Source organism: Lynx canadensis, chromosome X, assembly GCF_007474595.2.
Source record: "Lynx canadensis isolate LIC74 chromosome X, mLynCan4.pri.v2, whole genome shotgun sequence".
NCBI classification, from domain to species: domain Eukaryota; kingdom Metazoa; phylum Chordata; class Mammalia; order Carnivora; family Felidae; genus Lynx; species Lynx canadensis.
This window is the reverse complement of record NC_044321.2, coordinates 40,561,748-40,588,509: the sequence shown is the minus strand read 5'-3', so window position 1 is coordinate 40,588,509 and position 26,762 is coordinate 40,561,748. Positions and strand designations below refer to the sequence as shown.

Genomic DNA, 26,762 nt, shown 5'->3' with positions numbered 1-26,762 from the left:
GGCTTGGCTGGTCCCACACAAGTGTCCTGGACTGTCCTACCAATGGCTTTGGCCTTGGTTGGCTTCCCTAAGGGACCCACGTAGCTGTCTTGAGACTGACATTCAGCCTGGTCTCTGCCAATGTACTAATCAGTCCATCTTTGAGGACACTGGGGTGGGGGGGAAGACTGCCCAACTGGAAGTGCCTTTCTTTCTTGAAGCTGAGGGGATTCATTCAAGGAGTGTATCATTTCCAAAAACGTCAGCAGTTCTAAGCTTGGAAGTTTTTCATCACGTGAGAAATGACTATGAAATAACGGGCCCATTTCCACGTGTGACTTCCGGGAGCAGCCTTCAGGACCGCGCACCAATACTTTGGAAGGTAATGGTGAATGCTCGGCGGTTCTGCCCGTGGTTTCCTCGTTCAGAGAACTTGCCGCGGTGGGTAGAGCTCGAGCAGCCCGACTCCACCCTCCGGCTTGCTTACAAGCTGACATTCACTGAGAAGAAAGGAAAATTGAGAAGGTGGGGTAGAAGCGGGGAGGTGAAGGGAAGTTAAAAGCTTGGGGTGCCCAGGCCTGGAGGCTGGAATGCTCCCACCCAAACCCGTCTCAACGGGATGAGAGCTGCTCGATGCTTCAGCAGTTCCTTCAGACGATGACTATTTTTAGGGGGCTTCAGGTTGAAGAACGCATCGGTGACCGGACAGGGCAGGGGACAGCGGCTTGGGTCTCAGGCCTCCCCCACCACATTTCGAGGGCAATTATCCTCATGGCTTCAGGCCATACAGCGTGTTCCAATCCATGAAGTAACATTAACTGAATCCACCGAAGCCTCCTTTAAACAGTGCCGCGCGGGGCGGGCAGAGTGTCACAGGACAGAGCTCCCTGCGTGGGAACGCAGGCCTTTGTTAATGGAGTTCTTTTTTTGAAAAAAAAAAAAAAAAAAAAAAATCAACACACCGTTGCGTTGCTGCTTTCCATAAAACTTGGAAACAGCTGGATTAATCCTGCGGGACTCTAATAAAACATTTATTATAAATAAGGTGCGTTTTTGGAAAATGTCACACGGAAGTCACTCAGGGGCAAGTACGGATTTACTCCTGTCATAAGAGTTTTCCTCAATTCTTAAGGGTCAGCAAACATGCTGAGGATTGTGGGGCGGGGGGGGGGGAATCCAACTCAGGACGATGCAGCGTCTGGTTTATTCTCTCAAAAGTTTCTTCAACACAGACAAAGGCTTCATCTCCCATTAGAAGTACAGACCCAAAGCTTTTGTGGGCTACAACTGGGTATATTTGTAGTTTCAGTTCTCCGACATCTTACCTAACAATGTACTGAGTCAAAAGAGTTCGCCATTAATGAGAGGCAGGGGAGGGAAGGGAGAGAGAGAGAGAGAAGGCAGGGGTGTTGGAGGAGGAGGAGGAGGAGGAGGAGGAGGAAGAGGAGGAGAAAGGCAGAGGAAGGGAGAGAGGGAGGGTGGGTGAGGGGGGAGGGAGGAAGGGAGAGAGAAACAACCGTGGCTCTTAACTATCTTCACTACTGATTTACCCAATGACCTTTAGCAAGTACATTTCTCAAAACGTAATGAAAATGTTTTTTTAATGCCCCCAACGTCCCCCCGTGACACTACATAACCTGTATCACATTCATATGCTCACACGACTCCAAGCAGAATGAGTATCGTAAAGAGTGTGTATTTGAGTGATGCCCGAACTAAGCCTTTTGGACTTTGTGACTTTAGATAGGATCCATTTCCTTGGTGATTTTAAATGATGGTTTTGTCTTATTAGCCTGATGAAATCATGATTTTGGGGTAGAGTCCAAGGTCCCAGAGTTCTCTTTGGTCCCCCGTTTTGGACATGAATCATGGATCTGTGCTTCTAAACATTCAATTCCTCCTTCTCCCCCTCCGTCCCTTTCCCCCCACCATCTGTTTTGTTTAACGGATGCGATTTTTTAAATATAAGAGGAACATATGTAAGATTTTCTAAAACCCGCATGCCAAATTAAGAAATTACCACACTGACAGTCGTTAGCAGTTTTCATAATTTAATGAAAAAGTATTGGTAAAAAGGTGACATTTGAAAAAAGACTGAATTTGTCTCGGAAAACTGGACTATATAAGACAAAATGAAAAAAAAATTAACAAAACAAGGTTAAGAGGTAATACTTCAAACAACAGCAAAATGTAGCAAATACATTTTGGGGCAATTGAAATTTACACAACTGAAGGCTCCTTCATTTACTTAGGAAAATCTTGTAAAAATATTACAACTATATTTCCCTGACTGAAGTTATTTTAGTCAATACTCTCCCCATGGCATTACATATGGAATTTGGCTGAAGCACTTTTTCAATGTTTGCTTTTCCTTGCACTCACTCAGAACCAAAAGGCATGAAAGGACTCGGGCTACTGGCCTCGAGCGGAACAGAAGGCCCCTATAGCAGAGCTCGTTACCTCTTCCTTAGAGGGAAGGTGTCAAATTCACATCTACCCCAGCAGAGCTCAGAGGGAAAAGCACAGAAACCTAGTGCGTCCATAAGGAGGAACAGTCTTCCTCGTGTGGATGATTCTTAGCTGCTTCCACTCAAACAAAACACAGGACGCCTACCACACGTGCTCTGGCACGTTCACACGTGTACACAGGCATAAAAGAAACATTTTCAAGGTGTGGCCAAAGAGGAGGCAAAATACAGAAGTTTTCCAAAAGGGAGGAGAAAACACGAGCCACGGGACCCATTAACAAGGCTTCGAGAACAGAAGTGGGGACAGGAACGTCGCCGAGGCTCCCGCACCGGGGGAGGGGACAGAGGGGCCCTGGCCTGCCCTTGGGCCACTGGTGCGCCCACTGCAGCTGGGCTGTTTGCTTTACCAGGAACCAACTTTAAAGATCGAAAAATGGCCTCTTTTTGTCTGAAAATTCCCACTATGCTTTCCCAAACCAGAAGAAAGAGAATATTAATTTAAGGCTAAGAAGAGAGAGCAGAGAATTATAGTCGGCTTCACATTTTAAAAACTGTAACATGTTCCCCTTCTTTTAAATGGGAAGCAGACGTGTCTTCCCCCCCCCCCCCCCAAATGTAATTATTCTCTTCCTCCCACAAATTATTCAAGGCTGATTGTTTGGGAACAGGGTATAAGCAACTTCTGAAAAACGGCTCCAGCCTTTTTGTGTGGGGAACTGCCTCGGATTCAAAGTTGGTACAAAGCTAAATTATATCCATGTGTTAAACACATGCTTTCAAATTCTGTTTGACAATAAAAATCTGTTTCAAAATTAAAGCAGGTAAGAATACTTAACCTCTGTGCATCTTACTATATTTTAATTATACCTCAATAGAAACTTTATAAACATTAAAGCAGGTATACAAAAAACTGTCAGCCAAACTTATTTAAGTCAAACTGATTTGAAAACAAGAACACAAAACCCCTGACCTGGTACAAATCCTCCGGAATTGGTCTCACTTTGGGAAAGGCTCTGGGATCCCTCCCAAACGCCTAAGTGGAGAGAATCTGAGCATTTTCCTTGTACCTCTGTAAACACTATCCACAAGTTAGCCTCTCACGCTCGTTCGATGGGCCAAGTAGTTACAAGTGCGCCCCTGACCAGCAAGTCTAGGAACAGGCACTGGACACTTAAGAAGCATCAAGAGTATTGACTTGGTAGGTAAGATACTGCGAAAGGAGCTCAACCTTGTGCTGAGCCAAGGAAGAGGGTAGTGAATCTGACAGTATCTGAGATGTTGGTCCCTGGGCTCTCCCTGAAGTGGGTTTCCAGGTACCAATGGAGTTAGCAACTTCCTACAGACAGGAGCTGTGGGAGGTCATGTGCCGTAGCTTCAAAAGGGAAGTAGTTTTAGTGTCTGATAATCACGGTCTCTTGCAAATGCGTTAACGATGCAAGGACTCTTAATACATATGTGCATCAACGTGGTAACAGGACTGGAGAGCTGTCCCAAAGTATTTACTGAGCAAGTACTCTGGGCCCAGCTGTTCTCAACAGCCTCTGGCAGAAAAGACTTCTGGACAATCTGTAATTCCTAGAATGTGCTTGCGAAAAGTAGACTTGAAGCGGTTTCAAAAACTGCAAGTCAATTCGCTGTGAAACGTTTTATTCTTTCACTACAGTTCCTCCTAAAGTACACTAGAATCCTTTTGGTGTGGGGGTCTGCCCCAGTGTATGGGGAAAAGGCAAAGACTGAGCTATTCTTGGAGGTTTCCGATCACCTTTGCATTGAACTGTGGGAAAGGGGATGTGTCTTGCTTTTACCGTGGCAATCCCGTCGAGAGTCGTGGGCAGGATTTTCCCTGTCCGAGCTAACTCTCCTTACCCTGACTTTCTCTTTATTCCCATCACTCTCTGCTTCTGAATCGCTCAGCTCCAAATCTGGGCAATACCCATCATTTTCCTGATACGGAGCTCTCCCTGCAGACCGCCTCACAAGCTGCTTGCCCCAGAGCTGCTCCTTGGGGCTGACGTTCTTGGTTGGCTTCACACAACACTGGAGGTCCTCCGTGGTCCTCACCCACCTGTTGGTGGCCTCCTTAAAGGACCTACTGAAGTGTTCCACGGTCGATTTTCTAAAGGCGCCCTGACTGGCCAAGTGGGAGCTGAGCATGGACTCCTGGTCACAGAACACCTCACTTGAGCTGTCTTTTTGGGTGACATCTTCAGACCAGCTGCCCTCCAGGCCGTTGGATTTGGCAAGCTTGGAGGTAGACTGACTCTTCCCATTCCCGATGGAAGACTGGCCATGCAGGGCAGCCTGGAGGACCAGAGGCTTTCCCAGTGACTGCCCGTGGTAGAACTCCGGGGATGGAGTTCTCCAAGCAGGACTGGGGTCCTTTGCTTCACTTCTAGAGTGGGTGAGACTGGCCAGCAGACGGTTACTCTTGCTCTCTAGTGGATGTCTTGGGTACGATTTCATTCTCATTTCTAGTGACTCCTGAGGCACCTGCATGCTCCTTATACTGGGAACAGGGGAGCTGCTGGCAGGAGAGAGGGGTCCATGATCAGGCTCTGTGGAGCTGTTTCTGCAGTCTTCCGGGGCTGATCTCGGCATTTTTAACTTTAAGGTAATTCTTGGAGGCGGGTAGAACAATGAGTTTTCTAGTGTACTTGTCAAAGGAAGTCCTGAGATCAAAAAGACAGACTCATTTTAACAACTGATTTAAATAACGGCGTATATGCTTATTACGGCACGGTGAGTTCACATACCCACTCTTCCGAATGTCTAATGGGCCCCTGACTTTGATGTGTATGTGTGTCACGGGATAGGAGCCGGAGGGGCTGAACTAGAGGCTGGGTGGGGTGGGGGTGGCTACAGGTGGGAAACTCAGCGGAGCCACTGCTTGTCGTGTGGCTCTCGACCTCTTCACCTCTGCCCTCCCAGGCTGTACAATGATCACAAAGACTAGTGTGCCACCTCCTACATCCCCATCTCTGCCCCCTTCCACTTCTGAAAAGAATGTCATAGCAGTGGTTTGGAACAGGGTCTCCCTATTGGGGTGTCTGCGTGTGTGCAGGTGCGGGTATTGCACAGGACTCAGGATGTGCCTGAAAAGACATGTCAGACCCTACCCTCCAATCTCTCCCACCCTTCCCCCAAAGTCAAATCCAAACCCTCAAGAACACAGCATAGGTTTTGGTGGACGAAGAGCACGTGAGTATGTGTTTTAACTTGGCAACAGTAGAAATAGTAGCGGGTGGTTCCTGTGTACTTTATGCCTGTAAACTCAAATAGTCTCCTCACTGTGAATGTCCATTATCGAGGGGTGGGCGGGGCAGGTTTTGCGGTGGCAAGGCCAGCCCAAAAGAATCATGACATTCCTGCCAGTGGCCTGCTTTGGGCTCGGCCTGTGGAGTACTGGCAATCAGTTACCTGGTTCTGTCATCCTACGATCACTTTTAGAACAGATCTTCCTTTCTCTATTAGTTTGGGTGCTCTGAAATTAAAAAAGTACTTCTAAATAATTCCTCTTTGCATAGGGACTTAACTTTTCCCCGTGAGAGGATAACTATTAGGTAGTACCTGGGCAACAGGTGTTCCCTAAGGGTGCATGTTGAATACTCACAGCCCCCGTGTTGCTGCCACCTGCTGATACCACAAGCAGTTACGGGGCTGGCACCCACCAATCAGAAGCCACATGGCTTAGGGGACAATCTCCCTGGCACGCAGGGACCCTCCTTGCCGTCCTTTGGTTTTCTTGGTCTTGCCCATCACAGTGGCTTTGTGGCTGAGCAGCCCTGCCGCCTCCTGCTATAGCATTCTGCTGTGACCTAGGATACTTATAAACACCCCAGAGCCTTCGATGCCTACCTGACACCTCATTTCTGGGTGTTTCTCTCACTCTACGGCTGGCCCTTGGCCGGAGCTGGGTTCTGCGCACCCCACACACTGACTCCCGGCTGCCCAGGCTCTGCCGCCAACCTCGGTATTACAGGAGGTACAGGAGGGTTACAGATGTCACTGAATAGGACTGTCATCGCAGCCGAGCTCCCCGTGCTTAGGGCACTGGAATTATGCTCTCCTGTCTCTCTCGCTAAGCGGGCAGCATACCCTACAGGCAGGGATTGTCTTGCGGACTGCTCTACTTTCTTGCCCAGTTCTTAGTCCACAGCAGGTGCTTGACAAATATTAGTAAATAAGAGACAGAACCCAGATCTCCTAACTACTGGCTAAGGTTTTAACAAACTATCGTTAAGATGAGTAACCTCGGAGTTAAATGTTTTCTGGAAACTAGGATTAGGCCCTATTGTATGGATTTCTAAGTCAATCTGATGATTACAGAATAGCTCATGGCTTTAACTAGTGGCCCCCAATATCTGTCTGACACCTAGATTATCCGCCCCAGACCTGCAAGTCCCCCAACCCCACCTTGGGATTTCTTGCCTCATGAGTTGACAGCAAGATGGGCCATGTTACATCAGGGTTGGAGCAGAGCAAATGAGATATTCGACAAGAATTTTAAAAGATTTTTAAGTAAAACAACCGACAGAAAATTTAAATTGTTAAAATGGGATGAAATCAGAGTCTATATATTGCTTAGGACTTTTTTTTCTTTTTTTAAAGTAGGCTCCATGCCCAGTGTGGAGCCTAACTCGGGGCTTGAACTCACATCCCTGAGATGGAGACCTGAGCTGAGATGAAGAGTCAGACGCTTAACCTGCTGAGCCACCCAGGTGCCCCAGGGCATCTTTAACATAAGGTTACCTGCAGCCATTTCCTGGTTGATAAGCTGGACTTGCAAACCGAAGATCTGTTCCTGTATTTTGTTTTGTGACAGTTTCAGCTTCTCTCGCCTGCTTATCATGTAGCACAGATTTCGCACCTGAAAGCCCAATCCCCGGCAAATAGAGATTTTTGTCATGTTACGTGAACCCGACAATTGAAATCGTTTAGCCAAAATTAAGGCAACTAAAACCAAGTGGGGGCACGGGGGTGGTGAGGAGAGAAGACAACACAAAACGCTGCATAAGGAGAGCCACTTTACGGGAAGTCACGTAGCATGGTCCGGCATGGGACTGTGGTTCCCACATTGATCGGCAGCACAAGAAAACACTCCCAAGCCACCTCCTGAAACCTACTCTCCCTGCAGCGTGATGGGCTCGATGTTTATACGTACAGCCAAGCTGGGAAGACCGAATGATGATGTAGTGTTCTGGCCTTCCCTTTAAATTCCTGAATAAAACACTGGCGATGCTGGATCCAGTACAATTTTCTAATGAGCGCTGGACCAGCAGGATAAAGGTCTGCCGGACAGACTGACAGTGGTTTTTTGCTCACACCTCCTGCTCAGCCAAATCTCTACAGCCCCAAGGGTGCGATCCACGTGCTCCCATACTTCCCACCCCACCGGACCAATCATCCCACCTTTCTGTGCCCCAGTTTAGTCATCGGTAAATAGGGCTAACAACAGTACTTTCCTCACAGGCATGTTAGGATTAAATGAGTTAATATTTATGAAATGTTCGAACAGTGTTGCCACATAGTAAGTGCTATCGATGTGTGAGTTAAATTTTACAAAGTGAGCCAAATCTGTTCCCTTCCAGATTCTGGTAGCAGAGAGAAAAAACAAGCCATCTCTATAATTACACTTGATTATAAAATTCTGTAGGGTAAACACAGGGCCTAACTTATCTTTGAATAAGTGAGTTAAACTAAATTATCTGGTGTAGAGACTTTCAATCAGAGGCGATTCTGACCCCCAGGGAGCATTTGGTAATCTGGAACCATTTTCTGCTGTCATCATTTGGGTATGTGTTGGGAGGGGGACTGGCTACTGGGTAGAGGCCAGGGACGCTGTTCAACATCTTCCAGTGTTCCCCACGACAAAGGACAGTCCCCCCTACAATAAGGAACTAGCCAGCCCAAGATGTCACTAGTGCCGAGTTTGAGAAACTGCTTTTTCCTCAATAAAATTAATTCTTAACTCAGCCCACAGTCTCACGTGTCAGTAAAATAGAGCTGAGCCAATTTAGGCTCAACAGTGAATAAAAAGTAAACCAAATGAGAATTTATCTCAGATTTAAGCTTCATAAGCATGTAAGCGAGGGCTCTCCAGTTCCCTTGAAAGTGACTGCCAAAAATTTAAACAGAGCCCAATGCTCGGGGCCACAATGTAATCAGAAGATAAGCAAGGACACGGAAGCCCACACTTTAAATGAGCTGACCTTTAAAAACAGAAACGAAACTGGAAGCGGGGCCTCCATTTCTATGCAGACTGAGACCTAAACAGTAGCCACAGCTGATCACCTTACCCTCTCTAGGTCTTGGCGTAGATGCATAAACATTCTCATGCGAGTGTGAATACTCTCCTCTTTTGGCTGCACCAGGCCATTTTCTTCATCCTGCTTCGGAGGAAATAATGGCTTATTGAAGTTACTTTTCCGCTTCAGTTTCCAGTAGTTATAGATAAAGTCCACAGCTAGCGTAGGCATCCCCAGTTCTGTGGCCACATCTTCCACGCGGACCAGGGAATAGAACTCCTCCTCCAGCTCCCGAAGCTTCTGCGCCCGCAGGCTGATTTTTTCACTTTTGGCCTGGCTCTGCTCAGTAGCCCTGTGCATGGGGTACTCGGCCTCCCTGAGCTTCTGCCTGTTTTGGCTGTGCTTGAGGCAGTATGACTTGAACTTCACTTCATCCCCCTCATCTAGGATGGTCTTCATCTCTAGGCTGTGCTCAAAGGCACAGGTGACGTGGAAGGCAGTGATGCAGCTTTTCACAGAGCACTGTAGGAAGAAAAGATGCGTTAAGGGGGCAGGGCTGGGGGAGGAGGGGAACCGCATATCCCAGGGCTTAATGTGAGAGCTGCTCACGGGAAGCAGAGGCGAGGCAGGGAGAAAACTGGCCCTAACCGGACTATGACAGATGCTTTACAAGTAACTCAGGAAATCTGCTTGTATAGAAAACAGAAAGAAGAGGCAAAAAAAAAAAAAAAAAAAAAAAAAAATTCAAACTCCCCTTTAGCTCGGGCCTGAAGTTTTTCTCAGAAGTCTTCCTTGGCTCCTGTGAAGAGTCATGCTGTACCTTCTCTGTGGCCCTCACGTAGCCTTATTATATGCTTCTATAGTAGTACTTTTTACAGTGTACCTACAGTATAGTGAGCGTCAGAACCCTGGCCAGAGCTCCTAAAGACAGAAGCCGTGTCATTCATCTTTGCATTGCCATCAACTATTGAACAATCAGGTGCTCAAGAAATGCTTGTAAACAAACAAAAGAAAAAAACGAAGTCAATATTGTTGCCAGAGTATCTACTGGTTCTAAAAAGGTCCCAGGAACTCCAGTATCTAAGCAACCCAACTTGTTGAAATTGTTCTTATAGAGCTGTGCTGTCTAACATGGTAGCCAACTACCCGTAAGTAGCTATTTAAATTTAATTTAATTACATATACAGTATGCACATGTAATTGGGGCGCCTGGGTGGCTCAGTCAGTTAAGTATCCGACTCTTGATTTCGGCTCAGGTGATGATCTGTTTGTGAGTTTGAGCCCCACGTTGGGCTCTATGCCGATAGTGCAGAACCTGCTTGGGATCCTCTCTCTCCCTCTTTCTCTGCCCCTCCCTCACTCTCGTAAGTGCGTGTGTGTGCACTTTCTCTCTCGCTCTCTCAAAGTAAGCTTAAAAAAATAAAACGATATACAATTAAAAATTCAATTCCTTAGCCACCCTAGCCACATTTCAATCATACTGGACAGCACAGATTTCCATCACTGCAGAACGTTCTAAGGAACATTAGGGCTACAGACAATCTGAAATTCAGTTTGTAATGTTTTGCCATTTATAGATGCAACACATTTGTTAAGTATCACTGCATAGCATGTACTGAGGATTCATTTACAGGGCAACAGAGTAGGAAGAGCCGGCCCATGACTGCTGTACTCCTGTGTTTTAGTTAGTCTCAATTACCATTTGTTATGGTTACAATGCTATAGCTTTCCTTCCAAAGATTTTAAATACATGGGAGAGAAAGAAATGGAGGATTTGTTTCTAAAAATAGTGGAGAATTCCCATGGTGAAAGCCAAGTCTCAACTCTTTTGGAAGCCTGAGTCTGGAGGGCAGACTGCCGAATTAATTATATGTTGGGGGTTTGTGATAACTACAAATAGGGAATGACCTCAGATACAAATAAAGACTAAAAAATGCAAAACCTGACAGGTCTCCTTCTAATAGACGGAGAAATTCAACACCTAAGAGAATGCTGGCAACCATCAAAGCTTTAAAGGAGGCAGATTGCATTTAAGCCAATTTTACAGGATAAAGAATTCCAGAGATGAAATATAATTCTAAGATCATCTTATCCAGCACCGCATTTATCACTGCTTGTACGTGCCTCTAGAGTCCCTGGTTTTCTACCTCCACTGCCCTGCCCCCCCAACTCCTTCTACTTTTCAAGGAAGTGGTAATCTAGCCACTTAAACTACATTCCTAAGACAGCCCACCCCAGCTTTGGACAGTTCTATTGGAAAAGATTGTTACCTTACACTGAAATCTGTATCCTTAAAATGTCCACGTATTTGAAAGGCCTTATGATAATGAGGATGATGAAAGCCAAAAATGTACTTTTATCTGGGCACCTTGTGTTATCACTCGGCTAAGAAACTAGCCAGTCATTTAAAAAACAAGAAGCAAAAGGCATTCTTTAGCAGAAGATTAAAAGTGTTGGGTATAGTGCTCTTTCGCTGTTTAGTAACTGATAAAAATGTGGAAAGAGAAAGCAAAAGGACCGTGTCCTATTCAAGGGGATGAATGTGTAACATAAAACTACTACTGATCAGAAGCTGAAAACAGACCATGTGTCTCAGGTCACATTTATAGACTGTGGAGACGTAAATATAAATTAGTCAAAATGAAAGACAATACACAAATAAGAACTGGGTGCTTAGATGAAAAATGGAATACGTCCTTACGGAACTGTGCCATAAAATCCATCTGGTCGCAAAAAAGGTCATTCTATGATGCTTATAGCTGAAGGTCGCTGTGTTTTGGTGGTAAAGGAGAAATGCCAACCAAGTTTTGGTGCCAAATACCTATTTATCTTTTTCCAAATACATACACTTGGAATATTCTAGTAAACAAAATGCCTTTATATATATACATCTCATTTATTTCTACTGTAACCACTTAAAGGTGACAGAGAAGGTATATATTATGCCCATTAAAATAACGCTTTATTGAGATACCAGAAAACTTTTTTTGTGCCAAAAAACTCACGACTTTTAAGTATACGTTTCAATGGTTTTAGCATGTTTACAGAGTTTTGCAACCATCACCACTACGTAATTCCAGTACATTTTCTTTTCTGGTGTTGTTTCAAGTTTTTATTCTAGTACATTTTCATTACCTCAAAAAAGAAATCTCATGCTTACCTGCAGTCACTTCCTGTTGCCAACCCCCGCCCCAAGCAACCACTCATCTATAGGCCTATTCTGGACACTTCACAAGGAGGGATCATACATGTGGCATCTGTGTCCGGTTTAGCATGTTCTCAAGGCTCATCCATGTCATAGCATGTATCAGAATTTCATTCTTTTAAAAATATGGGAGGGTGCCTGGGTGGCTTAGTTGGTTAAGCATTCGACTCTTGATTCTGGCTCAGGTTATGATCTCATGGTTCATGGGATCGAGCCCTGTGTTAGGCTCTGTGCTGAGGAGTGAGGAGCCTGCTTGGGATTCTCTTCCCCACCTCTCTCTCTGCCCCTCCCTCGCTGTGTGTGTGTTCCCTCAAAATAAATCAACTTAAAAAAAATTAAAATGTGGCCAAACGACATTCCATTGTATGACTATACCACATTTGTTTATCCATTCATCGCTTGATGGAGATTTGGGTCGTTTTCAGTTTTTGGCTATTAGGAAATAAAGCTGCTATGAGCATTTGTGTACAAGTTTTTATGTAGGCATATGTTTTCGTTTCTCTTTGGGAAGGTGCATTAAGGGATTAACCTTGCCTAAAGAAAGGTTTGGCCCTTTGCCCCCAGCTACTAAGAGGTGACCTCTAAGCCTATGGAATGTCCTGACTTAGAAGAGTGTCTTTGTTTATCAGGGGTCCCTGGACCATGTCAGATAGCCTATGCTAACAATGTGATTTATGGTGGAGGCTTTGAGCCACATGGTATCAGCCTGACCTCTGGAGGGACTGGAGGCTAAGGTCAGCCATGCGGGTGGGTCACTTGTGACTAAGTGGCCAACTCCTAATACAATCTCTGAACGCTAAGACTTGGGTGAGCTTCCCTGGTTGGCAATACTCTGTGTATCATCACACGTCCCTGGGGGGGAGAAATAAGCACTGTCCACAAGACTCCACTTGGGGAGGACAACTGGAAGCTCCATGCCTACTCTCTCCTGGACCCCTGTCCTATGTGCTTCTTCCCCTTGTTTTTAATCTGCATCCTTCCTTTCACTGTAATAAACTGTAACCACTAGAATGGCTTTTCTGAGTTCTTTGAGTCCTTCTAGTGAATCATTGAACCTGAGGGGGGGTCTTGGACACCTCTTCAACTGCAAGTATACACTTTGAAGTGGAATTGCTAGCTCATATGATAATTCTACATCTGACTTAAAACAATTTTTTTAATGTTTATTTTTAAATTTTTTTTTTTCAACGTTTATTTATTTTTGGGACAGAGACAGACAGAGCATGAACGGGGGAGGGGCAGAGAGAGAGGGAGACACAGAATCGGAAACAGGCTCCAGGCTCTGAGCCATCAGCCCAGAGCCCGACGCGGGGCTCGAACTCACGGACCGCGAGATCGTGACCTGGCTGAAGTCGGACGCTTAACCGACTGCGCCACCCAGGCGCCCCATTTTAATGTTTATTTTTGAGAGGCAGAGAGAGACAGAGCACAAGTGGGGGAGGGTCAGAGAGAGAGAATGAGACACAGAATCCAAATCCAGGCTCCAAGCTGTCAGCACAGAGCCCGATGCGGGGCTCAAGCCCAAGGACCGCAAGATCATGACCTGAGCTGAAGTCAGATACGTAACTGACTGAGCCACCCAGGGCTCTTACATCTAACTTTCTGAGAAATTGCCGAACTGTTTTCCACAGTGGCTGCACATTTTATATCCCCACCAGTAAAGCACGAGGGTTCCAATTTCTCCACATTGTTATTGCCTGCCTTAAAAATTTTTTTTTGTTTTTATTTTATTAAAAAAATTTTTTTTTAAATTTTAGAGAGAGAGAATAGGGGAGAGGGGCAGAGGGAGAGAGAGAATCTTTTTCTTATTTTAAAAAATTTTTTAAAGTTTATTTTTATTTGAGAGAGAGAGAGAGAGAGCGAGCGAGCGCGAGTGGGAGAAAGGCAGAGAGACGGAGAGACAGAATCCCAAGCAGGCTCCATGCTGTCAGGACAGAGCCCGACATGGGGCTCGAACTCATGAACTTTGAGATCATGATCTGAGCCAAAGTCAAGACTCAGATTCCCAATGGACTGAGACACCCAGGTGCCCCTAATTTTGTTTTTGAGAGAATCTTTGTTTTGGGGGGAGAGCGAGCACAAGTGAGGGGCAGAGAGAGAGAGAGAGAGAGAGAAGCGGGGCTCGCCCGAAGTGTGGTTCATGCTTACCTGAAGTGGGGCACGAGCTCACCCAATGTGTGACACTTGAACTCATGAACTGTGAGAACATGACCTGAGCCAAAATCAGATGCTTAATGACTGAGTCACCCAGACGCCGGGGAGGGAGGGAGGGAGGGGGGGGGGGAGGGGGGGGGGGAGAGAGAGAGAGAGAGAGAGAGAGAGAGAGAGAGAGAGAGAGAGAGAGAGAGAGATCTTAAGCAGGCTCCACGCTCAGCACGGAGCCCGACTCAGGGCTTGATTCTACCACCCTGGGATCCCACCACCTTTTTGATTATTATCACCCTAGTGAGTATGAAGTGGTATTTCACTGTAGTTTATGTATCTTTAAAGGAGGAAAAGGAATAGTTTTCTGTATATTTTTCAGAAACTGTAGAAAAGAAATGAGTTGGGAAATATTTTGTCACCCCCAAAAAGAACATAGCGTGTCCTCCTCAAAAGGGGATGACACATGCCTGGAACCCCAAGGACCTGGTCCATATGTCCTCAGCAGTTTCTGTCTCGCTGCAGGACAGTGTCCATTTGGTTGTCTTTAATCCCCAATAATCTGTGAACAGACAAATGGGTGGTACCACAGCAATTCTGTCAAAACTGTGTCACTGAAACAATGTCCTAAATGGTTCAAGCCAGCCTACCAAACTTCCTCCAGCCACTGTGTATTTAAACTCCGGCACCAACACTGGCCATCAGCCCTTCTCACCTGTCGTCCCTAAGGGTCTGCAAGGTCTGAGGGGAGATGTCACTTCAGTGTTAGTTAACTTTTCCTGTGTTTATATCTGGCCTCCCCTAATAGACGACCAACTCCTGAAGGCAGGGGCCAGAAATGCCTTAGAATAAGAACAGTGTGTACTGAACCAAATTTGGAATATTTGAAAAAAATATTCAATGTAGTCACTGAGTGGGCCTCCTTGCATTCCCCCACTTGTTGCCAATTTTCATTTGTTGTACCAAATGTTTGAGGATTCTACTACTCAGTCTGGCTGGATGAGTGCTACGGCTGTCCATCGGCAAAGTCAGATGGACTCCTGAGAATAACAAATGAAGAACAAAACAAGTACAATTACTTTCACCGCTAACATTTACTGAGTATTTGCTATCTGTTAGGTACCGCACTGGACTCTTTACCACCTTTATTAAGTAGGTACTATTATCATTTCCATTTAGAGATATGAAAACTGAAGCACAGATATGGCAGGTAACTTCCTTAAGATGGTATAAAAAGCAAGGGGGTGGAGTCGGGCTCCAAAGGTCATATGTTTAACCACTGTTCTTTCTTTCCTCTTAGGGAAAACCTAAAGCATCTGGCTCTAGGCTGAAGGGGGGCTTGAACATAAAACATGTGAGGACCCTACAGGAATTCCGGAAAGCCAGCTGTCAGAGGGACTGTGTTCAAAGTCTAGGCAAAATACAGAGCTGTCCGAGGGCATATCATTTGAACCCAGTCTTTATGATCTGGTTCAGGATTATCAGAAGACTTCATGCTCAGGAGAAAGGTTCTAGCTTCCAGATATGGAAGCTATAGATACTAGCTAGTTTAGACCCCCAAACCCACCAGTGTTGGATTCTATCCTTCCCCAGGGAATGTTCCTAAATCAAAAGAAGAGAATAGTTGCGTGTATTCCCACTGTTGGAAGACAGGAAGAATAAACACAATTCGCGGATAGTTAAGAAATTTCCAGAAAGAGTTAATAAAGCAAAATACCCCAAATAGGTTACTAATCACAAAGACCCTTAAATAAACTTCCCAAGAACAATGAGGCTAATAAAACTTGACCCCTACTGGGGCGCCTGGGTGGGTCGGTCGGTTGGGCGTCCGACTTCAGCTCAGGTCATGATCTCACGGTCCGTGAGTTCGAGCCCCGCGTCGGGCTCTGTGCTGACCGCTCAGAGCCTGGAGCCTGTTTCGGATTCTGTGTCTCCCTCTCTCTCTGCCCCTCCCCTGTTCATGCTCTGTCTCTGTCTCAAAAATAAATACACATTAAAAAAAAAAAAAACTTGACCCCTACTGAATTACTGTATTTGGTTACTGTGTTTTTGATTCACATACAGGGAACAAGATGTTAAATTACTAATGAGTTTGGAATTAACTTTACTTAGTGGTGGTTTAAAAGGAAAAAAAAAAAGGTTTTGGTCTTTCTTCCCCACCAGAAAACCAGATGTCAACCATGGAAAACAAAGGCCATTCTATTAGTATAAGTAGAATGTAGGTGGAAAAAAATACACACTTCAGCATATCACCTGAAGTTCATTCCCTCTCACCTAGAGGGAGGGTCTTTCATACAGCCCGGTACTCACACCACACTTCCTCAAACCATAAAACTATTTCACACCTCTTCTCTTCTCAAACCTCTGGACCTCACTCTCAGCTGATGATCCTGCTTCCTACCTCACTGAGGAAATTAAAACACTTGAAAGAGTGCTCCTGCAGATTCCCATCGACACATCTACTTAATACCGCACCTACACTCTACCTTCAAGGCTGTTACCAGGGAAGAACTATCAGCGCTCCTGCCCAAGGCCACCCCTCCATCGCACACTTCACGCCACCCTCTCTCACCTACTGAAAACCGCACTCTAGCAGTTTTTCCTCTGCACTGGATCACTGCCTTTCACGCAAGTCCTAGATGTTAACAAGTATACATACAGACTTGGTATTTCTTCTAACCTTAAAGGAAAGACCTCTTTACCCCACTTTTTCAAACTGTTCCTCACTTCCTTCTTTGCCCTGACCTTTAGTGACGTAGCTTTTGCTGTCACTACTGCACCTAGACTGTTCCTCCCGATCACCAATAATCACGTTTGCTACATTTAGGGGTCAATCTGTAGTCCTCATCTTACTTCAGTAGCCTCTTTCCACCACAGATCTTTCCCTCTCCTTGAAATGCTTTCTTCTCTTGATTTAGAGGCTGCTACACACTCTCAGTTTTCCTCCCGTCTCCCTGCGGGCTTCTTCTTCCCCATCTCCTCTGCTGCTTCTTCCGCCTCTGCTGGACTTCTTCACGCCGGAATGCTTCAAGGCCCAGGGCTTGGTATTGTTCTCCCCTCTATCTACACTCACTCGCTCGGCCATCCTCCCCGGTCCAGGCTAAAGCCGTCTATAGGTCACTGGCTCCCAAATGCAGGTCTGCAGTCCAGGCTTCCTCCCAAACTCCACACTCACACAGACACCTGCCAGCTTGACATTTCCACAGGATGTCAAGTAGATACCTCAAACCTAAGTGTCTAAAACCGGACTCATCATCTCTTCCCCCAAATCTGTTCTCCTGCAGATTTCCCCGTTCAGTTTGTGGCAACTTCACCCTTCCCACCATTTGGGCCCCAAACTTGGAAGCATCCCCAACTCCTATCCTTCTCTCATATCTCATATCTGATTCAGTCAATCCTGTTGGCTCTCCCTTCAATATTCACCCAGAATCTTATCACTTTTCACCACCTCCAGGGCTACCACTCCAGTCAAAGCCACTATCACCTCTCATGGATTACTGTAACAGCCTCCTAACTGCTTTTCCTCTTTCTAACCTTCCCTTCCTAGTCTATTCTAAATACAGCAGCGGAGCCTATTTTTGTTTTTAACGTTTTTAAAAAAATTTTTTGAGAGAGATAGAGCTTGAGCAGGGGAGGGGCGGAGAGAGAGGGAGACAAAGAATCCAAAGCAGGCTCCAGGCTTTGAGCTGTCAGCACGGAGCCTGACGCGAAGCTTGAACCCATGAGCCATGAGATCATGACTTGAGCCGAAGTTGGACACTTAACTGACTGGGCACCCAGGCGCCCCAGTCTATTTTTTGTTTTTCACCTTTTACTATGGAAATTTAAAAACCTATATAATAGCATAGAGAATACTATACTAACCCCCATATACCCATCGCCCAGCTTCAATAACAATTAATGTATGACCAATCTTATTTCATCTTTCTTTAACCTCCCATAGCACACTGCCCCCTGGATTATTTTGAAGCAAGTACTAGACATATCATTCCACAGAGTGATCCCTTAAAAACATAAATCAAATTATGTCACCTGTCTGCTCGAAGCCTGCCAATGATTCCCCCTTAAGCTCTGAGTGAAAACAAAAGATTTCATGAGCGCCCCGGGGGCTGGCAAACTATGGCCCACAGACCAAATGCAGCAGCTGTTTTTGTGTGGTCCAAGAGCTAAGAATGGCAGCTTAGGATGTTTTTACATTTTTAAATGATGTAAAAAACAAAAATAAGAATATTTCAGGGCGCCTGGGTGGCTCAGTCCATTAAGCATCTGACTTCAGCTCAGGTCATGATTTCACAGATTTTGAGTTCGAGCCCCTCATAGGGCTCTGTGCTGACAGCTCAGAGCCTGGAGTCCACTTCAAGTTCTGTGTCTCCCTTTCTCTCTGCCTCTCCCCCACTCACACTCGGCCTCTCTCTCTCTCAAAAATAAATAAATATTAAAAAATTAAAAAAATAAGAGCATTTTATGACATGTGAACGAATATGAAATTTAAATTTTAGAGTCCATAATGTTTTACTGGAATAAAGTCATGTTCATTCGCTAAGTATAATCTCTGGCTGTCTTTGTGCTCAAGGCAGAATTGAGTAGTTGTGTTAGAGACTATATGACCTGCAAAGCCTAAAGTGTTTATTATCTGGCCATTTATAGAAAAAAAAACCCCTGCTTACTTTTACCTTAACCAGTCAAGTCCCCATATGATCTCTCTGATATTCACACACTCCATTCCAGCCTCATTGGCCTCTTTCCTGTCGCTCAAACAGGCCAGACACACCTCCCATCTCAGAGCCTTTGTACTGGATGATCCCTCTGCCTGGAATATTTTTACCCAAAATAACTGTGTCGTTTTCTCTCACCTTCAAGTCTTTTCTCAAATGTCACCTCTATGAGTCCTACTCTGACCACTCGTTTTAAACAAACCTGGGACACATGCCCCCTGCCCCACACTCTCCCTCTTCCTACCATACTCCACATTCTTCCTTTCCAGAGCACTTACCATTTTCTAAATGCTATTTAATATCTATTTCTTATTCTCTATTTCTCCCAACTCAAATGTGAGTTCTTTGTTGGCTCACTGAGAAATCCCAAGTGCCTAGAACAGTGCCTGGCACACAATCAGGCGCTCAAATATTCCTTATAAGGAATTAAACAAATGTAATTCCTTGTAAGAAAATTACGAGTCTTAATTTGGTAAGGTCTTTACAAAATACAGACTCTAAACTCTAATAAAAATAAGAACGATTGCCCTGAAGATGAAAAACCGACTCTAGAATGTTTTATCCATCCATCAATCTAATATTTACTGTCTGTCCGCCATGTCAGGGGTTGGGGGATCTAAGGAGGAAACAGTCTGAGCTCACAGTCTATAAGGGAAGATAAAACTCAGATAAATAACTCAGACAATGTGGCAGAATGTGGTAATGTGGGGCTGTAATGCAAATTCAGGTCGGCTAAGGTTAAGGCCAGTGTTCTCTCTCCACAGTCATGCCACCAATTACTAACTATTCTAAAAAACCATCCCTTGAAATAGCAAAGACAGGAGAAAAATGCAGGTACCACAATAATGAAAATAAGTAAATTAATGGATATAAATTCAATGTGCTATTATAAAAGGACTACTAATAATTATAAAAACACGGAAAATCTTTTGTTTTAGTGGGGAGAATGCATGTTATAAACAAATCTATGATACCATTAAGTACGGATATATTTATTCAGTAAGCACTAACTGAACACTGACAACGGGCAGGCACACTCTCCTTTGTGCTAGGGGCAATCCATGGAAGAGTGATGTACAACCTTGGCCCCCGAGGGGCTCACATATGAGAAACAACCGGGAGAGAACTTAGGAAAACCTAAACAGGCAATGTATTATGGTAGTAGACCCCGTGGGAATAGTTTTCCCTCAAGTTTTTTTTCCTTTGTAACTGCTGTAGTTAAATAGTATCAGCAGGAAAAAGTTAAAAAAAAGCAGGGCAAAGTACCCAATTCTGTCAGGTGTAAAAATGAATTTAAAAAATTAAAAGGGCCTTTGGGGGTCCATATTGTGTTCTTTAAAAAAAAATTTTGTTAACGTTTATTTAGTTTTTGAGAGAGAGAGAGAGAGAGCCAGCATGAGTGGGGAAGGGGAAGAGAGAGAGAGAGATACAGAATCCGAAGCAGGCTCCAGGCTCCGGGCCATCAGCACAGAGCCTGACGCAGGGCTCGAACTCACGAACTGTGAGATCATGACCCGAGCTGAGGTCGGCTGCTTAACTGACTGAGCCACCCAGGCGCTCCCATATTGTGTTCTTCAAATACCATTTCCCAATAAATGAACCAAGGTTATTCTGAGGAGTCGCTGATCCCGGGTCTGTAGCAAGAAATCTACAAGATGAGCCAGACAGCAAGAAACTTCATGAAATACCTAGAGCCACTGTCCCTAAGCTATAACATCATAAGGCCCCTTTTCTGTGAAGAAGCTTAGCAGGCAAATCTAACTCCAACCAATCTGTAGCTCCTCTGCAGGAGGCCTGGGGAGTAGAAGGGTCAACCGTTCTGCCTTTCCTGGAGATAACTGGCCTCTCCCAGTCTCATCGACCACCCAACTGCTGCTGTTGGGCACACCAGCTACTACTTCTACTTTATGCAGCTGAATTCCTATACCTCAGACGTCTCAGAAAACTTTACTTGTACTACTGTATGCAACATATGTGCCTGTGAGCAGGACTTTCGGGCCTATCCACCAGGATTTATCTATTCAGATGCATCTTTCCCTTCCAAATTGAGTTGTACTTAGTTCAGCAGCAGAGTCATTGGTTAAATCATCCTGGAACCTGGGCCTGGTTGTTTTCGATCTATGGCTTGTTTCCACCCAGGATGGTTATCATCTAGCTTCAGAAATCACCTAATTCATCAGATCCGACAGCAAAGGATGGAAGTTAACTACCACTATGAATGAAAAGAATAAGCTGAAGGGTCCAGAGGCAACGTCTGAAAAAAAAAAAAAAAAAACCGCTCCAGAAATGGTCTGTACCATGGCAGAGCCCCTGTGAGGAGGAGTGAGTGGAAGGCCTCCCGAGTAAACTTTCAGTTAAGAGGCTGCTCTCACTGGGATGTTGAGTCTGGCCAGTTCAGTGGTACCCACCCCACCACTTCTCTCAGTGACTTACCTGAATACAGGCCCCTGTCTTCACCTTGCAGAGGCTGCAAACTAAGGCCCATCGACTGGGTGGAATGTGGGACACCTTGGTGATTGGTTCCATCCTCTCAGGACAAGCAATGCTGACCTATAAATAAAACACCACCATAAGGCAGAGGCACCAAGGCATTCCAGAAGTACCTTTCACAAGCCACAAATGATGTTATGTGACGCTCAGGCCATCAAGACAATGAGGTGGGCCACATCTCTTAAGGTTACTATGGAACCAAGAATAAATAAAACCTGTCTCTAGCCACTGCTCAGACCTCTGATCATTTCCAGTAACGGACATGACTCATATATAGGATGAGAGGGCAGGAGTGGAGGCTAGGCATGGTTACCTTAATGAATCCAAGATACATATCTACACTTTACTTAGGAACCAAAGAAAGCCACTAAGGAACGGAATTAAAATTCACAAGATCTAGCATCTATTGTCTGTTAGAGATGGTGCCACATGCCTCGTTTTGTCATTTAATCAACTGAGGATGAAAAACAGGCAGTGACAAGCCTTTCGGTTCGGTTTATAAAGAATCATGATATTGTTGCAAAGTCGCAGCAATCTGTGTAATGAAGAGGTCGCAGCACATAAGTAGGAAGGATGGGGATGGTAACATTTTCAAACCATGGTCTTTTAAATCATGTAACCATCATCAGTTTGCTCTACTGTCTCAGCCAAAGTAGCTTCAAAGTGAAATTAGTCTTTGGGAGAGTGCTGAAAGGAAAGAATGCTTTAACAAAAGATGGAAAACAGTTTTTTCCATATGAAAACAAGGGGTCAAACAACTTCTGATAAAAAGTGTTCTCCCTCTTGCTTACAAATGTGTACAGGAGTTTCCAAGAGAGATACAACTTTAAAAAGTGAAGGACTTTGAATAAGGCTGGTTAAACTAGTACAAGTACTACCCACATGCAGAAACTAACAGTAGAAAGATCACAGAGATCTTGAGCAGCCCAAAAGGTACTAAAAACAACCATAATAAGCAATGTCAACAGGTAAGACAGCTTCCTTCCTTCCTTTTTCATTCCCTTTCTTTCTTTTCTTTTCTTTTTTCTTTTCTTTCTATATTTTAGAGAGAGCGAGAATGTGAGCAGGGGAGGGGGGCAGAGGGAAAGAGAGAATCCCAAGCAGGCCATGCTCAGCGTGGAGCGCAATGCAGGGCTTGATCCCACAACCCTGGGATCATGACCTGAGCTGAAATCAAGATTGGATGCTCAACCGACTGAGCCACCCAGGAGCCCCAGCTCCTTTTATTTTTAAAGGACTCTTCCTGAGTCATGTTCTAGACTCTTATATGCTGAGAGCGCCTGCTCTATTAGTTGGGACATTTGCTGCTGGAGACCAGTCACTCTCAGGCCAGAAACCTGAGAGTTCATGTCAGTCTACGAGCTGGACATTCTTAGTAAGAAAAAGGAACCATTATCCAAATATTAAAAAAAAAATATTTACTCCTAAATCCATAAGAATACTGTAGTATTTATCGAGGACTTTCAGTTTAACTATGTGACTCTAAGCTCAATTGTTAGATAGTTAACTCCCCTGGAACTGTCATTAACAAGAATAAAGCCAGGGAAGTCTGTTTGTTTATTTTTTTATTTGATTTTTTGAAGTAATCTCTACACCCAACGTGGGCCTCGAACTTATAACCTGGAAATCAAGAGTCGCATTCTCTACTCACTGGGCCAGCCAGGTGCCAGGAAGTTTTAAGGGAGAATGAATTACTGATACAGTATCATCAGCTTTCCCATGAACTGAATTCTAAAGTCTCTCTTGTTTTGCAGTTAACAAATGTGCTGGCTTGGATAGGGGTTGGGGAAAGAGGATGTGCGTGGGATGTTTAAACAGGTTAAAAAAAAAAAAAGAGCAGCCATAAGTAAGAAGAAGTAATGTTTGGAAGCCCTTTTTAATCAATTTTGTGAGCACACAGCCTCTTATGAAATATCAGCAACCGAAGGGCCAGATTAAATAGTTAGGGATGGAGTTCAGAACAAAGAGGCTCTTAGACAAATGTTGAGTCTAAGCTCTGAAAACAGCTTCAAAAATCAGGGGCGCCTGGGTGGCTCACTTGGTTGATTTCAGCTCAGGTCATGATCCCAGGGGCATGGGACCAAGCCCCGCATTGGGCTCCATGCTGACCATGGAGCTTGCTTAAGATTCTTTCTCTTTCTCTTTCTCTCTCTCTCTCTCTCTCTCTCTCTCTCTCTCTCTCTCTCTCCTCGCCCCTCTATTTGACTTGTGCTCCCTCTCTTTAATAAAAAAAAAAAACAACAACATTAAAGAAAGGCTTCAAAAATCAAAGGGCAACCATCATAGTGGGCAAAAGAGGTAATGCTCACTTCATCCAGAATAACCTAAAACTGGAAACAACGGAAGTGTCCATTAAAGGAGAATGGATAGGGGCGCCTGGGTGGCGCAGTCGGTTGGGCGTCCGACTTCAGCCAGGTCACGATCTCGCGGTCCGGGAGTTCGAGCCCCGCGTCGGGCTCTGGGCTGATGGCTCGGAGCCTGGAGCCTGTTTCCGATTCTGTGTCTCCCTCTCTCTCTGCCCCTCCCCCGTTCATGCTCTGTCTCTCTCTGTCCCAAAAATGAATAAACGTTGAAAAAAAAAATTTAAAGGAGAATGGATAAATAAATCATGGTAGATCAATGCAACAGAATACTCCTCAGCAAGAAACAAATGAGTACTGATCCATACTACAACATGGAGTGCTGGCAGACAGGAAAGAGTGCATACTGTATGATTCCATTTACATGAAATTCAAAAACAGATTAATCTATAGTGATAGTAATCAAAATGGTAATAGGGACCCAAATAGGGACTGGAAAGCAGGTATGAGGGATCCTTCTGGGGTGCTCTATGTCTACTTCTGAGGTGTTCCTTGTCTTGGTCTGGGTTGTGGTTACAGATATGTGTAAAAGTCATGAAATTGTACACTTAGTATTTGGTATTTTAAGCGTAAGTTGCACCTTAAAAAAATCTGCTCATATCCTGGCTCTCTTCTCATACAAATTCATTCACTACCACTGGTGGCACCATCTATAAATTAATCAGCGTGGGCTTCCATGCTCACATGCATCCAAGAAGGGTGTGAGAGAGCTCAAGTGGAAGCATTATCACCTCAGGAGCAGGAGCAGGAATGAAGCATCTCCATGAAGCCTGAGTCGGTCTGAATGCCAGGGGAAACAGGTGCACCTGGAGCAAATGGGCTCAAGCCTGGATGAGTCTTACCTCTGGAATCCACAGGGCACAGCTGACATGAGCCCATTTAGTCCCTGTCCTGGTAGTCTTCATGGCCCCACCTCTCTTTGGACATAACAGACACTGTGGATGAATGCCAAGGACACAGGAACGACACAGCCAGCTGCCTTCTGGGACCTTGAGGATGCCGTAGCAGGCCTGGAGGCACGAGCAGGAGAGGGGAGAATGGTTAGCATCTTTTCAGCAGGGCTGATGTCTGCTCTGGTGCAGTCACAGAGTACTCTCTGCTTTTAGGAGAAAGGCAAATAAGGCCCCAAAAGCTCATATCCAGGATTTAGTAATTTTAAAACACTTAAAAAAAAAAAGGCACCTTCCAGCATCTAAGATCAGCATGTCTGTCTACGAGAACTGACTTTAAGGACAATAGAGTAAGACTAGAAGGAAATACATACAAAAAGGCTGGCCCAACTGTTATTGAGTTTGGGGATTACATACTTCTTTTCTTTTCTGCCTCTGTTTTCTAAAGCTTCTTCAAAATTATGTATTATACTTAGTCATACACTAACGGAATAACTTCTACATGTCACGTACTGTTGTAATCAAGAAAAAAGTGCTGAAAAAGAAACAGAATGAAACTTTTGTGGAGCAAATGAGCTAATGCTTCAAGAGCCTAACAGTGCCTGCTGTATAAAAAGCACTCAGCAAATCACAGCAATTACTTGCTTGGGTTGAAGAAAAACGGACTTGTGAATGAATCCTGAATTGAAGAGAATATTAGACTAATCACAATACTCCACAGAGTTCTAGAAGCTGCTTCAAATCCTTCACGGAATGAATTTGGACAAATAAATGAACTACTGGTGGGGGAGGGGGGGTTAGTTTGGAAAACATTCTGGATTTCCTTTTTTACTACCTCAAATCTCGCCCGCCCATCCTTTCCCTCTTTACTGCTCTACTCTCACCATTAAAGACTAAACCTGGGGGGCCTCCTGGATCCCCAGGTGGCCTGGCAAACTTTCCACCGCTGACTGATTCACCATGGCAACTTCAAAATCTGTACGTACCCCAGGAGGTTCACCCATAGCTCGGATTCAGGTTCCAACAGTTACTATCGTGTTATCCCTCAACTGGCTCCTTTTCCAAACTCTCTCTATCCATATCACCACCATGCTTCCCAGCTTCCAGATCCGAAATTCCTGTACTCATATTATCCACTTCCTTTCATCCACTGTCCCTGGGGCATACCAGTCCTCCCTACAGAGTGGCCCTTGGGCTCTGACCTTCCTCTCCATCCCCACCACAACTGCTCCATCCAAGTCCTTATCATGTTATGCCTGAATTGATTTATTCCTAAATTCTCTTCCACCCCCTTCACACCTTCAATCCTTCTACTATTTGGCTGCCATATTCTTCTTGCTAAAACAAAGATTTCATACCATTGCACAGCAACAAACCCTCTAGAAATTCCTTCTGTTCTCACCCCCACCCTGATCTAAATTACGGGTTGGCAAACTACTACCTGAGGCCTGTTTTGTTAAGGCCAACAAGCTAAGAATGGTTTTCATATTTTTAGAGCAATGTTGTTTGTTTTTTTTTTTAAAAGAATATGTCTGAGAACAAACTGAGGGTTGATGGGGGTGGGGGGGGGAGGGTGGGTGATGGGTATTGAGGAGAGCACCTTTTGGGATGAGTACTGGGTGTTGTATGGAAACCAATTTGACAATACATTTCATATCAAAAATAAATAAATAAATAAATAAATAAATAAATAAATAAATAAATAAAATAATCTTAAAAAAAAAAAAAGAATATGTAACAGAGACTGAATGCGGCCCTCAAAGTCTAAAATATTTACCATATGGCCCTTCAAAGAAAAAGTCTGCCAGCCCCTGATCTAAAGCCTGGTGCTCCTCACCTCACTTCTCAGGTCATAGAGCCCCTTGTGTCTTCTCCACTTGACCCTTGCCCTCTACTCAACATGGTTTCCCTCACCAAGTACATGGCGGCATCATGTAGTCTTCCCGACTCTAGCTGTTATGTTTTATCTCCTCAGTGAGACTCTAAGGTCACTGGGGGGTAGGTCTTTTATCACCAGTTTATCTGGAATGCTTTCTATGCTGAGGTCTAATAGGTGGTTTGGTAGAACAAATTAATTTATATCAATAACTGAGGCTGAATTCCAACCAGGCTGCTCTTCCAACAGTAGGGCATCATTTTATAAGGCTCCTAGCCGTCAGAGCTTTTCTTTCTCTGAGGTCCAGAATGTTTGCCAGGAAATGAAAGCAAGATTCTTCCCTAAAAGAGAGCCTCTTACAGACCAGCAAAAGAAAAACCAGTGGTTCTAGG

At 44.7% G+C, this 26,762-nt stretch overlaps 1 protein-coding gene across 2 annotated transcripts in view; it reads right to left on the bottom strand.

The window, feature by feature from the left end:
• Positions 1–2,017: 2,017 nt before the first annotated feature.
• The window catches only part of JADE3 (jade family PHD finger 3), a 139,341-nt gene continuing 114,596 nt past the window's right edge, over positions 2,018–26,762 (bottom strand). For both annotated transcript variants that reach the window (XM_030305913.1, XM_032592166.1), the window contains exons 7-11: positions 24,447–24,614; positions 21,188–21,304; positions 8,744–9,214; positions 7,197–7,314; positions 2,018–5,116 (exon numbers count right to left, since the gene is read on the bottom strand). In XM_030305913.1, the coding sequence (XP_030161773.1) occupies positions 4,206–5,116; positions 7,197–7,314; positions 8,744–9,214; positions 21,188–21,304; positions 24,447–24,614 (1,785 nt within the window). In that variant the 3' untranslated portion in view covers positions 2,018–4,205. The remainder of the gene's footprint in view (positions 5,117–7,196; positions 7,315–8,743; positions 9,215–21,187; positions 21,305–24,446; positions 24,615–26,762) is intronic.